Source organism: Phoca vitulina, unplaced genomic scaffold (genome assembly GCF_004348235.1).
Source record: "Phoca vitulina isolate PV1807 unplaced genomic scaffold, GSC_HSeal_1.0 scaffold6, whole genome shotgun sequence".
Taxonomy (NCBI): Eukaryota; Metazoa; Chordata; class Mammalia; order Carnivora; family Phocidae; genus Phoca; species Phoca vitulina.
Window position 1 is genome coordinate 15,343,945 of NW_022589709.1, and position 16,325 is coordinate 15,360,269.

The 16,325-nt window shown below is 40.7% G+C and overlaps 1 protein-coding gene across 1 annotated transcript in view; it reads left to right on the top strand.

The window, feature by feature from the left end:
- The first annotated feature begins 8,282 nt into the window (after positions 1 to 8,282).
- Positions 8,283 to 16,325, top strand: part of NPM1 (nucleophosmin 1) — a 15,239-nt gene continuing 7,196 nt past the window's right edge. Inside the window, exons 1-6 of the mRNA XM_032403705.1 lie at positions 8,283 to 8,540; positions 10,616 to 10,695; positions 11,313 to 11,432; positions 11,768 to 11,861; positions 12,189 to 12,295; positions 12,428 to 12,495. Coding sequence (XP_032259596.1) covers positions 8,483 to 8,540; positions 10,616 to 10,695; positions 11,313 to 11,432; positions 11,768 to 11,861; positions 12,189 to 12,295; positions 12,428 to 12,495 — 527 coding nt within the window. The 5' untranslated portion in view covers positions 8,283 to 8,482. The remainder of the gene's footprint in view (positions 8,541 to 10,615; positions 10,696 to 11,312; positions 11,433 to 11,767; positions 11,862 to 12,188; positions 12,296 to 12,427; positions 12,496 to 16,325) is intronic.

Sequence of the window (16,325 nt, forward strand, 5' to 3'; positions counted from 1 at the left end):
GATCCCAGGGTCCTGGGATCGAGCCCCACGTCGGGCTCCCTGCTCCGGGGGGGGGGGGGGGGGGGGGGAGGCCTGCATCTCCCTCTCCCTCCCCCGCCGCTTGTGTTCCCTCTCTCGTGGTGTCTCTCTCTGTCAAATAAATAAATAAAATCTTTAAAAAAAATAAAATAAAGAAAGGGAAAGGCTGAATGAAACCTATGGTGTAGGTTTGGAATTGGAGATATGAACTAATTGTGTGTGTGTGTGTGTGTGTGTGTGTGTACATGTACATATACATACAATACATGCAACATATAAATACACACACACTTACAGATACAGGACTTCCTACTGCATATCTAGCACCTATCTCTTGATTTCTAAATACCACTATCCAGTGAAAGGATCTTTTTGCTTACTGTAACCTCAGGCACAAGAATGACTTGCTGGTCTCCTACAAGCCCTGTGTTCCCTTCATTTACTTGTTCATTTTCTTTTCCTTGCCAGAACATGGTTCCCCTCACTGATGCTTCAGGAGTCAGCTCAAATGCCATCTCCTCTGAAAGGACTTCTTAGTTCCCCTGAGTTGGACATGAACTGTTTCTGAATCCCAAGGCATGCCACCTAGTTTGCACACTCTTGAAACATGTAAGTTTATTGAGATACCTCAATAAAGCTATAAGGAAAAAAGAACTGACAGTAGCAGCTGCTGGCCTGGAGGAGGAGCCACTGGTATTCTCAAACACTGTTGTGCAAATGTAAATTGCTACAACCACTTAGAAAAGCAGTCTGGCCTTTTCCTATAAAGTTAAACATACTATTACCGCATGATCCAGCAATCCCACTCCTGGACAGTTACCCAATTTTTTTTTTTTTTTTTTTTTTTTTTAAAAAAAATATTTTTTTTTTTTTGGGAGAGAGAATGAGAGAGAGCACATGAGAAGGGGGAGGGTCAGACGGAGAAGCAGACTCCCCGCCGAGCAGGGAGCCCGATGCGGGACTTGATCCAGGGACTCCAGGATCATGACCTGAGCCGAAGGCAGTCGCTTAACCAACTGAGCCACCCAGGCGCCCCTACCCAATTTTTTAAAAAGATTTTATTTTATATATTTGTCAGAGAGAGAGAGAGAGAGAGCGCGCGCACACACAAGCAAGGGGAGCGGCAGGCTTCCCGCTGAGCAGGGAACCCGATGTGGGGCTCAATCCCAGGACCCTGGGATCATGACCTGAGCTGAAGGCAGACGCTTAACCAACTGAGCCACCCAGGTGTTCCCAGTTACCCAATTTTTAATTAACATTTATATTGACATCGATATCAGTATAAGAGTGTGCATAGTGGCTTTATTTGTAAATGCTAAAAACTGGAAACAACTCATAAGTCCTTCATCTAATAAACTGATAAACTGCAGTATATGTAGTATAGAATACTGCTTAGCAGTAAAATAATAAACAACTGGTACATGGATAAACCCCAAATTCATTATGTTAAGTGAAAGAAACCAGACTCAAAAACCAATGTACTGTAGGATTCCATTTATATGACAATTTAGAAAAGGCATAACTATAGGGAGAGAAAACAGATTAGTGATTGCCAGGACCTAGAGGTGATTGGGTGAGGTTGACTACAAAAAGATCAGGGGATTTTGGAGTGATGAAACTGTTATCTATATTGATTGGAGTAGTAATTGTACAACTTTATGTATTTGTCAAAACTTGTAGAACCGTGCTCTAGAAAAGGTGAATTTTACTGTATATCATTCATCTCTTAAAAAAAACAAAGCAATAAAGGCGCCTGGGTGGCTCAGTCGTTAAGCGTCTGCCTTCGGCTCAGGTCATGATCCCAGGGTCCTGGGATCGAGCCCCACATTGGGCTCCCTACTCTGCGGGAAGCCTGCTTCTCCCTCTCCCACTCCCCCTGCTTGTGTTCCCTCTCTCGCTGTGTCTCTCTCTGTCAAATAAATAAAATCTTAAAAAAAAAAAAAAAAAGCAATAAAACAAAGCTATGGTATTGACCTGGAGGTTTAATTTTCAAGAATACATGTATGTTTAAAGATGTTTATCATTTGGGGCTCCTGAGTGGCCTTGTCGGTTAAGCATCCCATTCTTAATTTCAGCTCAGGTCATGATCTCAGGGTCATGGGACAGAGCCCTGTGCTGGGCTCTGCACACACTCAGCAGGGAGTCTGCTTGAGATTCTCTCTCTTCCTCTGCACCCACCCCCCACTCTCTCTCTCTTTAAAATAAATAAATAAATCTTTCAAAAATAGCATGTTTATCATTTTATAGTCTACAGCATTGAAAAACTAAAAATAACCCAAATATCCAACAATGGAGAAGTGGTTAAATAAATAGGGTATAAGACAAGTGCAAATTAAGTCCACAACCATATCACTTATCTATAAGATTGGCAAAAATCCAAAAGTTCCACAACATACTCTATAGATGAAACTGTGAGGAAACAGGCTGGTGGGAATACAAAATTTTACATCTTATATAAAGGGGAATAGACAACATCTAGCAAAAATCATTTGCATTGTGGGAGCTGTAAGGCTGTTGTCTTCATGTCTGATACTGCAACTTGAATTCTGCAGGGCAGTCAGTCAGGAAGCATAGATGGATATATGGATATAAAATGAGAGAGCACAAGGACAAGCCATCCATGAACATGAGCTGAAACCCATGAGGACAGACTGAAACTGATTCCAGTTCTCACTCCCTCCAACCTTGAGGAACTGGGTGTCTTGCAGAAGGTGGTGTCTCACTGAGCTAGATATCCACAAGGCCTAGGAGTTGTAGAAACTGAATGACGATGCAAGGGGAGGTGGGGCAGTTGTAGGCCTGGGTTTTGCCCTGTACCAAACCAGTGAGCCAGTGAATACGCTACCATGTGTGTTAGCCGCAAAAGTACCTGCCCCAAGCTTCTGGGCATGAAAACCAAAATGGCTGCAGCTTCTCCTCTGCCCATCAAGTTTCATGGGAAAATATCTCTTGTCAACCACCCTAACTATAAACATAGAGGGACGCTCAGCCTAGCCAAGTTGACCTATTATAATGCCGTGAAAACCTGATAAAAACACAAACTGATGCATGTTCAAGGCTCTTCATTGCTGTACCAATTGCAACAGCACACAACTGAAAACAACCCAAACGTCCATTAACAGGGAACTGGTTATGTAAACTAGAGTACATCCATACTGTGCGGCTAGAAAATGGGATGTGAAAAAAAAAAAAAAGGCTTTACATGCTGTGCCATGGAGTGACGTCCAAGATACACTGCTAAGTGAGGGAAAAAGAAAACAAGAGATGCAAAGCAATGAGTATAATATATTGCCTTTTACCTAAGAAAATATTTCCTAGTTCTGTCCATTGGAAAGTCCTAGAAAAACAACTAACTCCATAGCAACAAGCACCGTTCGCAACTACAATGTGGTCTCTAATCCCATTCCCATTAAAGGGATCAGGATCCTTAAAGAAATGGTTGAATCCAGTTCAGGGGTAGGAAATGTATAAGGTAAGCCTAGAATATTCCTTTTCTTTTTTTAAGATTTTATTTTTATTTATTTGACAGAGAGAGACAGCAAGAGAGGGAACACAAGCAGGGGGAGTGGGAGAGGGAGAAGCAGGCTTTCCGCTGAGCAGGGAGCCTGATGAGGGGTTGGATCCCAGGACCCTGAGACCATGACTGGAGCCGAAGGCAGACGCTTAACGACTGAGCCACCCAGGCGCCCCAAGCCTAGAATATTCTATCATACTAGAAAGTAATGTCATTTCACAAAGACATTAAAGCCAACTTGAAGGGGATCTCACTGTCAAAATTTTTGAGCAACAAAAAAAATTACTGAAATAAGTTGAAATACTAGCTATGTTAAAATTCATGTGTACATGAAGATGATAAAAAAAAAACTTAGTCATCTTTGTAGACAGGTAAAACAAGTAAATGAAAGATACAATCACTTATGGACTATTTTTCAGGGTAGCCAAATAGTTGATAAGGGAAAGTTCTCCTTTATAGAAGAATTCTAGTTAATAAATGCAGAGAGAGTGATAAAATTAGAAATAATGAATAGAGGCAGTGATCAGTCAAAACTTAGGTGAATGGAGAACTTCACAAAGGAAGAATTAGGCTGACAATAGCTGAACATAACACCATAAAAAGAGAGACAACCAGACGGTATCTGCCTCTTGTCACAACAGGATGTATTCCCACCACCTATGAAGTGTTCTTGTCAGGAAGGTGAACACGAATCTGGTGAAGCCTCTGTATCACAGCTGTCCCACAGAACCTTCTGCGGTGATGGAAATGTTTTTGTGTGCTATCCCTTACATAGCTATTGAGCACTTGGCCAGTGAGACTGAGGAACTGACTTTTACATTTTAGTTAATTTTAACTAATTTAAATTTAACTAGCCACATGTAGTTAGTGGCACCCACTAACCATTTGACAGAGCAGCTAGAGGTCTGACTGCTAACTTAAAGAAACTACAGGGGATAAAGGGACACGTTAAGTGACAACACGTCTTCCTGCATAACGTGTCGACCTTGTTTGCATCCTTATTCAAACAAACCAACTGTGAGACAATCAGGGAAATCTGAACTGGATAATTCGTAATATTAGTACTTATGTAAAATTTTGATTTCGATCATAATGGTATTACATTTAGGTTTTGAGGAATTGTTCTTATCTCTTAAAGATACATACTTAAGTATTGATAGATGAAAATATACATGTCTGGGATTTTCTTTAAACAATCTAGCAGAGGAGAGACTAATAGTGGGAGGGTATATATGAAATAAGAGTAGTTATATGTTGATAACTCTTGAAGCTGAGTGATGGGTATATGGGTATTCAACAGAATATTCTAAATTTCTGTGATGTTTGAAATTTTCCATCACAAAATGCGTTAACAAATGAAGGAATAAATAAAACCTGGAATTAAAACAATAGCATATATGTACATCCTATGGACTATTTTTTTTTTTTTAAGATTTTTATTTATTTATTTGACAGAGAGAGACACAGTGAGAGAGGGAACCCAAGCAGGGGGAGTGGGAGAGGAAGAAGCAGGCTTCCTGCTGAGCAGGGAGCCCGATGCAGGGCTTGATCCCAGCACCCTAGGATCATGACCTGAGCTGAAGGCAGACGTTTAACTACTGAGCCACCCAGGCACCCCCATCCTATGGACTATTATGCAACTCCTAAAAAGAAAGCAGTGGGCCTCAAATATTATATCATGGAAAGACAGCTAAGTTACATGAAATCAAGAAGGGAAGTTGAGGAATAATTGCTATGGTTTGAATGCTTATGTCCCCACAAAATTCCTATGTTGAACTCCTAACCCCCGTTGGTGATTGTATTAGTAGGTGCGGTCTTTGGGAGGTGATTAGGTCAGGAAAATGGAGCCCTCGTGAATGGAATTTGTGTGCTTGTTAAAGGAGTCCTGGGACGCCTGGGTGGCTCCACAGGGCCTGGTGGCTTAAACAACAGAAATTTATTTCTTAGTTTTTGAGGCTGGGTTAGGGTGCCTTCTCCTACATACTCACATAGCTGAGAGAGACAGCAAGCTCTGATGTCTCTTCCTCTTCTTATAAGAGTACCAGCCCTATTGAATCAGGGTTCATCTTTATGACCTCATTTAACCTTTATCACTTCCTCATAGGCTCTGTCTCCAAATACAGTCACATCGAGGGTTAGGGCTTCAACAAATGAATTTGGGGGGGGGTACATAGACATTCAGTCCATAATATTTACTAAAGCATCATTTCTCATAGTAAAATTATGGAGATAATTTTAGTGTCCATCAATGGAGAAATGGACAGGTAAATTATAACATACCCATATTATGTACTAGTGTAGGGAAATGTCCAAATGTGTGTGTGTGTGTGTGTGTATATATATATATATATATATATATATTTTTTTTTTTTTAAAGTAGGTTCCATACCCAGCATGGAGCCCAATGTGGGACTTGAACTCACCACCCTGAGATTAAGACCCGAGCTGAGATGCAAGAGTCAGATGCTTAACCGGCTGAGCCACCCAGGCACCCCACCAAAATATATTCTTGAATAAAGCAAGCAAATTGAACAAAGCCACTTGAACAATATATGAATCATCCACATTAAAAAATATACAAAAGACCCTCCAACTATATCATCTCTCTCTGTATAGATAGGTAGATAGATAGTCTGGAAGGAAAAAAATCACACACAGCTATTAGTGGTGACTAACCCTTGGGAATATGGAAAGAGAGGCACTTTTACTTTTCCACTCTGTATAGGCCTAAATAATTTTATTTCAAGAAGTGAGCAATTGTTACATTTCTAAATCTGAAAAAGTGCGATAAGTAGTTTTTTTTTTTAACTGCTTGATTCCATGAGATAATACCTAGACTAGGTGCTTAAAATATTTTAAAAACAAATGTATTTGTTTATATGAGATATGGTTCCTACATGGCTCAGGCTCTGTGCAGAGCTGCATTTGAATAATCATGGCCCAGAATCCAGAAAGAAAGTACAAAGTAGTTGCAACTCATACTAGCATGGGCTCAAAGAATACTAACCTCTGGTCCTCCACTCTCCTATAGCTCCTCATGAGACTTTCTCATTCTTTCTCATGCCCAAATCTTTTTTTTTTTTAAGATTTTATTTTTAAATAATCTCAAATCCTCTGCGTAGTCCTCCCTCCCTTTCTCGGCCTTTCTCAGCTCCTTACACATATATCCTTCTAAGTCTCAGGATTTTCTCTAGCAATTGGCCATACTCTGCATCTCAAAAGATCCAAGAACCAGACTGGTGAAGACTCTTCTTCAGTTGGGGGTGGGGAACAGCTTGTTCCCTTTCACATATTAGTTTCACTGATTTCTCCAGATTTAGAATTATGATTCTGTTAATTAATGGTTGATTCACCTGTATTATAGTTTATCTTCCCAACTAGATTGTATTTGGAGAGAAGGTGGTGCACCGCTCTCACTATTTTTATTCCTTCCACTATTTCTTAAATTATTTAATCTGTTGATGTAAACAAGATAATTTAGGGGAATCCTTAAAAAGGCACCAGTGCCCAGAGGCTCCAGGGGTGGGAAAGCCTCTGTCAAGATGTAGCTTTATTTTATTTTATTTTATTTATTTGACAGAGAGAGAGCACAGGCAGGGGGAGTGCCAGGCAGAGGCAGAGGGAGAAGCAGGCTCCCCGAGGAGCAGGGAGCCCGACGCCGAGCTCGATCCCAGGACACTGGGATCATGACTTGAGCCGAAGGCAGTCGCTTAAACAACTGAGCCACCCAGGCGCCCCAAGATGTAGCTTTTTTAGAATAATTTCCAGACTCACTCCCAAAGAGTCTAATTGAGGTCTCTGCATTTCTTATAAGTCATATGTTTTCTTCACAGGTCAGAACAGTCTTAGCAGTATTAAAGATTAAGAACTGCACTGCCTCAGACTGGACCCACACCTATCCCTCCAAACTCTTTTAAAGGGAATGTTAGCATTGGACTTTGAGCTAGAGCATCCTGTCTTACCACTTCATCCATTTGGGCACTTGGCCCGTTTCCTTGTCCCCAGAGTGGGTATAGTCACATCTGCCTCACAGGATCTTACATAGGGACATATTGTGGGTATGCAGCCCTTTTAAAATCTTGTGTCTGGAGAAATCAACCAGGCTTGGTTCTTGCCCTGCTCATATGGAAGAGGTTCACTCAGCCCCCTTTAGGCCCCTAAATGACATAAAGATGAGGGATTTCAACTTCAGAGATGTTTCCTCAGAAAAGAAAGAGCTATAAAAGCAGTTGAGTAAGTCCGGACAGTAGCTACATCTTTTCTCCCCAACAAATTATCAGTAATCCACTGTTTCTGGCACCTGAAGCTTTAACTTTGGGGAAACAATGAACTCCTGAGCCCAAGCCTTCAGGTAAGTCAAAATCCCTAGGCGGTTATGCTTGTCTGGAGGCCTGAGAGGCACGAAGTGATGGAGAAAGATGAACCGAGCTGCTCTCTGGCTCACTTACAACCGGCTCGCCCTCCATACCTAGTACAGCTAAGGGTTGCCGTCGCCATTTTGCAGGGTGGGCAGCGCAGAATCCTGGCGCTGGGTCGGCCCGCCAGAGCCGGAGAGGACGTGGAAGAGTTGGAGGGGGGTAGCGCGCGCTACCAGGGAAAAGCACGCGTGCGCACAGACGGAGGCGGCGGAGGGGTGGGGCCGGGGTACGAGTGCGCGTGCTCGGTGGGAGCCCGCGAAGTACCTGGAGGAGGTGGGGGGCGAGGTAGAAAGGAGTGGGGTTGAAGAGCGCTTGCGCGGGAGGGCGACCGTCCGGGGAGGGGGGGCTCCCGAGCACGCGCGCGGAGACGGGACTTAGGAAGCTCTCGCGAGATCTTCACGATGCTATATATGTGCGCAGGGAGCCCGCGTCCTTTCCCTGGTGTGATTCCGTCCTGCGCGGCTGTTGTGTGGAACAGTAGTCGTTTATCTCCGTCCGCCTTCTCTTCCACCTAAGTGCGTGCCACCACCCCATGGAAGATTCGATGGACATGGACATGAGCCCCCTGAGGCCCCAGAACTATCTTTTCGGTAAGTGCTGGGGGGTTGGGGCGAGGCCGAGCAGGGCCTGGTGGCTTTGGCGGGGTGGGGGGGGGGCGGGAATCTTCCTGAGGCCTGGGCTGGTAGGGAAAGCTAGGCAGACTAGAGGCCTGAGGGAGGGAAGCGAGGTGCCCAGGCCTTGCAGCCTAAGAGATAGGATAGGAGGTCAGGAGAGGAGAGCTGGAGCTCGAGGCGGTGGAAGGAGGGGCGGCCTGAAGCCTGGGGCAGGAGCGATCCGAGGCCCAGGGCCTGAGGTAACCAGGCCCTAGAACCAACAGGCTGAGGGTTCGGCTTTGCCTGGGGGCATGCGGTAGAGCCACGGGCATGATTTTTTCTCGGGCTGTGTGATTTCGTAGGCTTGTGATTTCCTGGCTGGTGTCTTTGATGCTGGGCCCAGGCTTGGTGCTGGAGGTTGTGGGAGTCCGTGGTGTGGGGCATGGCCTTACTTTCTGGGGGAAAAGGGTATTTAGAGCCTGGTGTTGTCCTCAGGCTTCAAGAGTGCGGAGCTCTAGCGCCGAAATTCAGCCCCGGTGCCTCGGCCGGTTGCGGGGGGAGGGGAGGCGCGGCCGGGCGTGAGGAGGCCGCAACCGCTGGGAGCACGTGGTTGCCACGTGGTTGGGGGAAGGAGGGGGTGTGGGCACTACATCCGGGTCTCTTTGGTGTCTTGTCACCCCGGAGCCTGGCATCCTGGGGCTTAACTGAAGCTCTTGGGCGGGAAATGTTGGGTGAAGTGGCTAGTAGAGCCAAGATTCTGGAAGTCTTTGTTCAGTGCTTAATATCTATGATGGCAGTTCTCATTTGTAGAGCACTTTTTTTTAATCTCACGTTGGGAGATTGAATTAGCCCACTTTGCAGATGACGATACTGATGCTCAGAACTGAAGTGACTTAACGAAGGTGGTACTTGTAGGGAAATAGAGACTAGATGGATCTAAACCAAGACCCTTGCCTCTAGAGCTGGTGCTTTATGTATTTATGGAGGGGAGGCTGGTGGAAACAGCTTTCTGTGCCGCGTTGAGCAAACAGCTTTTTTGAAAAGATGGGAAATGTGTGTAGGGTTCAGTTTGGGTCAATAAGAGCTGGTACTGTTTTGGAATCTTCCCTCCCCTCTCCAGAACGCAGTACCATAGTAGAAAGAGGCCAGCTTTAGTTTTCAGTCTTAATGAAATTAACTGTAAGCCCTATCTTTGTCAGGCTTTGAAGTTAAGTGCAAATGCTGCCCCACATTTGTTTCTTTATGTGTCATGCTGATATTTGTTAACTGAGATAACATTTAGGCATCTTTGTACCCGTAACTGTTAGATGGCAATTAAATGGAATCATTTAATTAAAATTATTCTGATGGTACTTCAAACAACTTGCCTTTTGATGGAATGGGAGTAGATAACTTGCACTATATGTTAAGGTTTTTTAATTCCTAACCATTTTGAATAGCCAGGTTTCTGATCAGTTTATACCGTATTTTTGTGTTAATCTTTTCTATTGGAAAGATTCCTAGGATATATCTATTCTTAAATATAATTTCTGAGGATAATTTAATGTACATCATTTCTGTTAATTTCAAAGATGGGATACTGACCCCTGTAGCAAGTTTTGGTTCTTTTACATTTGGTTTTTCTCTTGGAAATATAAACTGTTCATGTAGGTGTTCGTGTAACCATTCTCATTTCTAAATTTGCCACTTCTCTTGGGTGCTTAGGTAGGTAATTCATCTTTTTAAACAGTAGGATTCTGTCAATACTGTACATTAGACTTAGTTTCAGATACTGGTTTCAGTTCCAGATTTACTAGCTCTTTGAGCCTGTTTCTACCTAAAAACGGTAATTAGTGTAGTTGAAAATGAAATAGTATAGTGGGAAAGTGGAATTTATAAAGCTGTGTGTGGATGTTATTTGATGTTTACAGACATTTGTGTTTAAGAAATCCAGGAATAGCTACTTCTGCCTTGCTTTCTGGTATCTAGTACAGTAGAAAATTGTTCACAAAACAACTGTTACCTTTTTGGTTGTCTTCCTTTAAGTTTTCAGTGTTATTTTTTGTTTTTTGTTTTTTTTTCCTTCATTACAGGTTGTGAACTAAAGGCTGACAAGGATTATCACTTTAAGGTGGATAATGATGAAAATGAGCACCAGTTATCTTTAAGAACGGTACTTCAATTTTCCAAACTACACTACTTTTCTTGATATCAGTTTATTCCTTTTTGTGCAACTTAACACTTTCATAATATCTCATAACTGAGTATTGTATATACGTGATAATGTACCTGTGGTATAAAACTTGGCATCTTTACCTCTCGTTTGGTAATCATGTGAAGTTCAGTCACACTACTGTTCATCATTCCATATTTATGTACTTTGCTTCTTTAGCTGCAGTATAAAACCCTTTAGGGCAGCGATGAATCTTTTTTTACTCCCCAGTAAGGCCTGTAGCCTTATTGCCTAACTTGTGGTAGGTGGCCAGTAAATGTTAAGGGATCCATACTGTGGGTAGTTGATACCTACAACTATGCCATCAAATATATTTCTATGCATTTGTTCAAATGTGTCAAGTATGAGAAATTGATTGGCAAGGTGACATAAAACTTGAAGAAAATGCACAAATTAGTTTTCTGATTGGCAAGGTGACATAAAACTTGAAGAAAATGCACAAATTAGTTTTCTATCAGTGGTAATAATAGGTTTATAATTGCTTTTTTTTTTTTTTGAAGACAAATACTGGGATTATAAAATAGAAACTTAAGCTGAAATACTATTTTTGTTCACAGGTCAGTTTAGGAGCTGGTGCAAAGGATGAATTGCACATTGTTGAAGCAGAGGCAATGAATTATGAAGGCAGTCCAATTAAAGTCACACTGGCAACTTTGAAAATGTCTGTACAGCCAACGGTAAGGGCACTTAAACTTTGGGTTTTATTTCAAGGTCTAATTGTATTGGATTAAAGTAGATGTCATTTAGGCTACACCAAGGACTTAGAAGGAGGAATTTCCTTTGGTTCTTCTAGTAGCAGTAGCTGCGTCTTCTGTCACTGTGGTGTTGAATGATCACTCTTGAACATAGTGGTTTGCTACTTGTTTGTCAGAAGTGGAAAAACAGGTTCACTGGTTTGTTCATTTGGCTTTTGAGTTTGCCTGTAATGCCTATTAACGCAAACATTTTTCTAAGTCTGTTGTGAACAGGTTTTTATACCAAACCTTTAACCTTAGAAGTTTCTCCTTTTTAGGTTTCTCTTGGGGGCTTTGAAATAACACCACCTGTGGTCTTACGGTTGAAATGTGGTTCAGGGCCTGTGCATATTAGTGGACAGCACTTAGTAGGTATGTTATTATGTATTATGCTATCTATTCTCAAATGCAGTTGTTTTGTTCCCTATTTGAAATTTGAAAAGTATGCTTAGTTCTAATACTATTATCTTTGTAATTGTTCAAATGGAAATAATTGGAAAAGTTTTTTTTTTTTGCATTTAAGATCTAGTAGAATATTAGCCCTGAAAAGTACTTTGTAAAAAATTTCTGTTCCCAATTTGCTGTTTTTCTAGTAGAGTCTTTGTTTTTAAATGCTCATTACTGTATGTTAATGCCCCTTTTTTCTGAGTTCTTGCTTGTTGGTTGAGTTTTAATAGCGGCTAATAAATTTTATTTTAGCTGTGGAGGAAGATGCAGAGTCAGAAGATGAAGAGGAAGAGGACGTGAAACTCCTTAGTATATCTGGAAAGCGTTCTGCCCCTGGAAGTGGTAGCAAGGTTCCACAGGTAGGTGAAATTACTGCGGATATCATATTCTGGCCTTTACTTTTGTGATTAAGGTCAGCACTTAATCATGATTATATGGGTGTGTATATTTATATATATATATATATATATTTTTTTTTTTTTTTTTTTAAGAAAAAAGTAAAACTTGCTGCTGATGAAGATGATGATGAAGATGACGATGATGACGATGATGACGAAGAGTAAGTAGTATGCTTTTAGAAGCTTGACAGTTGTATGGGGAGTAGTTTATGAAAATTAATTACTGCAGTCATCCTGTGAAATTAATACAATTAAAGGGTAAGTGGTCTGTGGTTGTCACTTTGAATTAAAATAGCTGAATTAAAGAATACTTTTGGGATTAAGAGCCTTTAAAACGCTGCAGTGTATTGCAAATTTTCAAAAGAATATGCAGCATTTCCCAAATGTATTTGACTAGATACACCGTTTTTCTGAAGAAGATTTAGTGAACCTATGATAACAAGTCTGCTGGTACTTTTTTTCTTTTTTTTTTTTTAAGTTTTTTTTTTTTTTTAAAGATTTTATTTATTTATTTGAGAGAGAGAGAATGAGAGACAGAGCACGAGAGGGAAGAGGGTCAGAGGGAGAAGCAGACGCCCCGCTGAGCAGGGAGCCCGACGTGGGACTCGATCCCAGGACTCCAGGATCATGACCTGAGCCGAAGGCAGTTGCTTAACCAACTGAGCCACCCAGGCGCCCTGGTACTTTTTTTATTGAATAGTATATCCTAAGTGGTTGGGTAGAAAGCATCCGAATGGTTCCAGCTACATTCATTTTTTAAGTTGTCACTTGATTTTTTTCCCCCCATAAAGGATTTTGGCTCATGGTTCTTCAGTCTTTACTGATAAAGTAAGATTCTTCTAAAAGAGATCAAGAAGGGGTGCCTGAGTGGCTCAGTCTGTTGGGCCTCTGCCTTCTGCTCCGGTCATGATCCCCCAGGGTCCTGGGATCAAGCCCTTCAGCAGGGGATCTGCTGCTCCTGCCCCTCCCCCTGCTCGTGCCCTCTCTCTCTCTCTCTCTCTCTCTCTCTCTCTCTCTCTCTCGTGCTCTCTCACAAGTAAATAAAATCTTTAAAAAAGATTAAGATTTTCGAGGAGGATTTAAAATTTGGTTGGAAACAATTTGATGTTTGATTTATTAAACTTGATCAGGCTAAGGTAGAGTTACGTGCACACTACAGAATAAAATGCTATTTGTAATTGGTCTTTCCTATGTGCAATAATAGTAACTTCTGATAAGTTGAACTTTTAATTACTTCTCAGCTTTGTTCCTGAGTTCCCAGGTTGGTCCATATGTATTTATTGAAAACACAATTCAAATAAAATCTAAGAAAGGCTGATCAAACACATACTAGGTAATGATCAAATATGAGAGTTAAGTTTTCAGTAACTTCAACTAGCCAAGCTGGTAGTTCTTAAAAAAGACCTTTGAGCATGACAGTTGAAGGCAGAAAGTAGGAAAAGACAGAGTTGAATGCTTAAAAAATTCAAGATTACTTGCATGTCAGACTTAAAACAGTATAGTTGGTGTTTTACTGTTAACTACTTTTGAGAATAGTTATCATTAGTCAGAATTAAAATGATATACCCCAAGAGAAGAATGGGAAATGGACTTAAAACAAATGAGAAATATGGATGGTGTATGTACTTAAATTTGAATTTTATTTAGTCCTTGATTTTAAATTACCTTTGTATAGGTTTACTGTTTATGTCCAGTAGCATATTCAGTGAGGAGATAATCCCTCCTAGGAAGGCTTTGGAGTAGGATCCGATGGTTATCTTGATTCTGCTTGGGTTTTGAAAGATTCCCGGTCTTTAAAATGGGTATATTTCCTGATACAACCACAGTGTAGAATAGTTTTGTGTTCTTCCATGTTCCCTCTAAGTTGTCTTTAAGTTTGGTAGTGCGGGAGGAATGAAATAAATATATATATAGATGTTAGTCAAGGTCCAAATTGTCCTATAAGGGAAAAAAGGGTGGGTAGTCAGATAAATGTATAGGTAGGGATAGTTAAATAAAACTGATAATTGGTTTTATAGAAATCCTTGTTACCTTGTTTCTAGTGTGGGGAGGAACATACAGGGATTAGGTTCTACAGTCAAAATTGACAATCACCTTAAAATAAAGGACTCTATATGTATGTGTGTGTATATATAGCTTTACACGTACTACATGATATTAGGCCATCATATTAAATTTACCCCAGTTCTGGAAAGATGGGTGTTTTCTTTGGTGCACAGAGATGAAGTTGCTCCTGTTTTAAATTTAGAGACTACGTAATGTGGAAAAGAAAAACATTTTGGCTAGTATAAAAGTTAGGTTTGTGAAGTAGTTAAAACATGAGCTAGATCCACTATTAGCTAATACTTACATGGATTTCTCAGATTAGATTTTTCCTCCTAATTCACCTATTTAGAAATAGAATGTACCATTCAGTGGTTCTTAGTTATATTGCACAGTTGTGCAGTCATCACAATTTTAGAACATTTCCTCAAAAAGTAACCATACTATAACCGTTTATATTCCCCAGCTCTAGTCAACCACTAATGTACTTTGTCTTTTATAGATTTGCCTATTTTAGGTATTTCATGTAAATGGAATCCTACATACAATGTGTTATTTTTGTCTTTGAGTTTTTAAGAATCATGCATGTTGTAGCATTACTAGTACTTGTCTTGATGATATTGAGTTGTAAGAGGTTTTTTATGTTTTGGGACAAGCACCTTATCAGATAAAATTCACAAATATTTTCTCCCATTCTGTGGGTTGTCTTTCCACTGTTGAGTGGTATCCTTTGCACAAAAGTTTATTTCTTTATTGCCTTCTTTGTAATTGAAGCATAGTTGACCATATAGTGGTCACATTGTATGTGCACATTAGCTTAAATTTTTATGTTTTTAATGATTCGTGAAGTTCGTTCTCTTTTGCTGCTTGTGCTTTTGGTATTAAACCTAAGAAGCCATTGCCAAATCTTCTGAAACCTTTACTATGTTTTATATTTAGATCTTTGATACATTTTGAATCCATTTTTGTGTGGTGTGGTTACGGGAACCAACTTAAATTCTGCCTGTAGATTTCTAGTTGTCCCAGCACCATTTGTTAAGACTTTTTTCACCATTGAATTGACAGTCTGATCACTGTTGTTGAAAATAATTACTATAAATATATGGGTATATTTCTGGACTCTTCAGTTCTATTGATGTGTGTCTATCCTTAAACACTGGTAAAACATCTTGATTTCTGTTTCTTTGTAGTTTGGGGGGGTTTCTTTTGAAAACACTTAAGTGAATCCTCCAACTTTGCTCTTTTTCAAGATTGTTTTTGGCTGCTTTGGGTTCTTGAATTTTGATACAAATTCTAGGATCAATTTCTACAGAGAAGCCAGCTGGGACTCTTAGGGATTATGATGAATCTGTAGATTAATTTGGAGAGTTGCCACCTTAGTAAGAATATTTCCACTGATCTGTGAACATAAGATGTGTTTCTATTTAATTTCTTCAAACTGCGACCTCCAATTTTTATTTTCATTCATTTAGTTGTAAAAGAATACAATATTTACCATCTTAACCATTTTTTAAGTGTACAATTCAGGAGTGCTAACCATATTCATGTTGTAGTAGATCTTAAACTCTTTCATCTAGTAATACTGAAAATAATACTCATTGAATGAAAACCCCTCATTTCCACCATTCTCCAGCCCCTGGCAACCACGAATCTACTTTTGGGTTCTATAAGGACTATAAAGATTACTTTTGATGCCTCATTAAGTGGGATCATACAGTATGTGTCTTTCTGTGACTGTTCTGTTTCAGTTAACAAAGTGTTCTCAAGGTTCATCCATGTTTAACATGGGACAGGATTTCCTTTAAAACTGAATATTCCAGGGGCCCCTGGGTGGTGCTCAGTTGTTTAGGTGTCCGACTCTTGGTTTCAGCTCAGGTCATGATCCTCAGGGTCTTGAGATAGACCCCCCCCCCCCCCCCCCCCCCCCCCCCCCCCCCCCTCCCCCCCC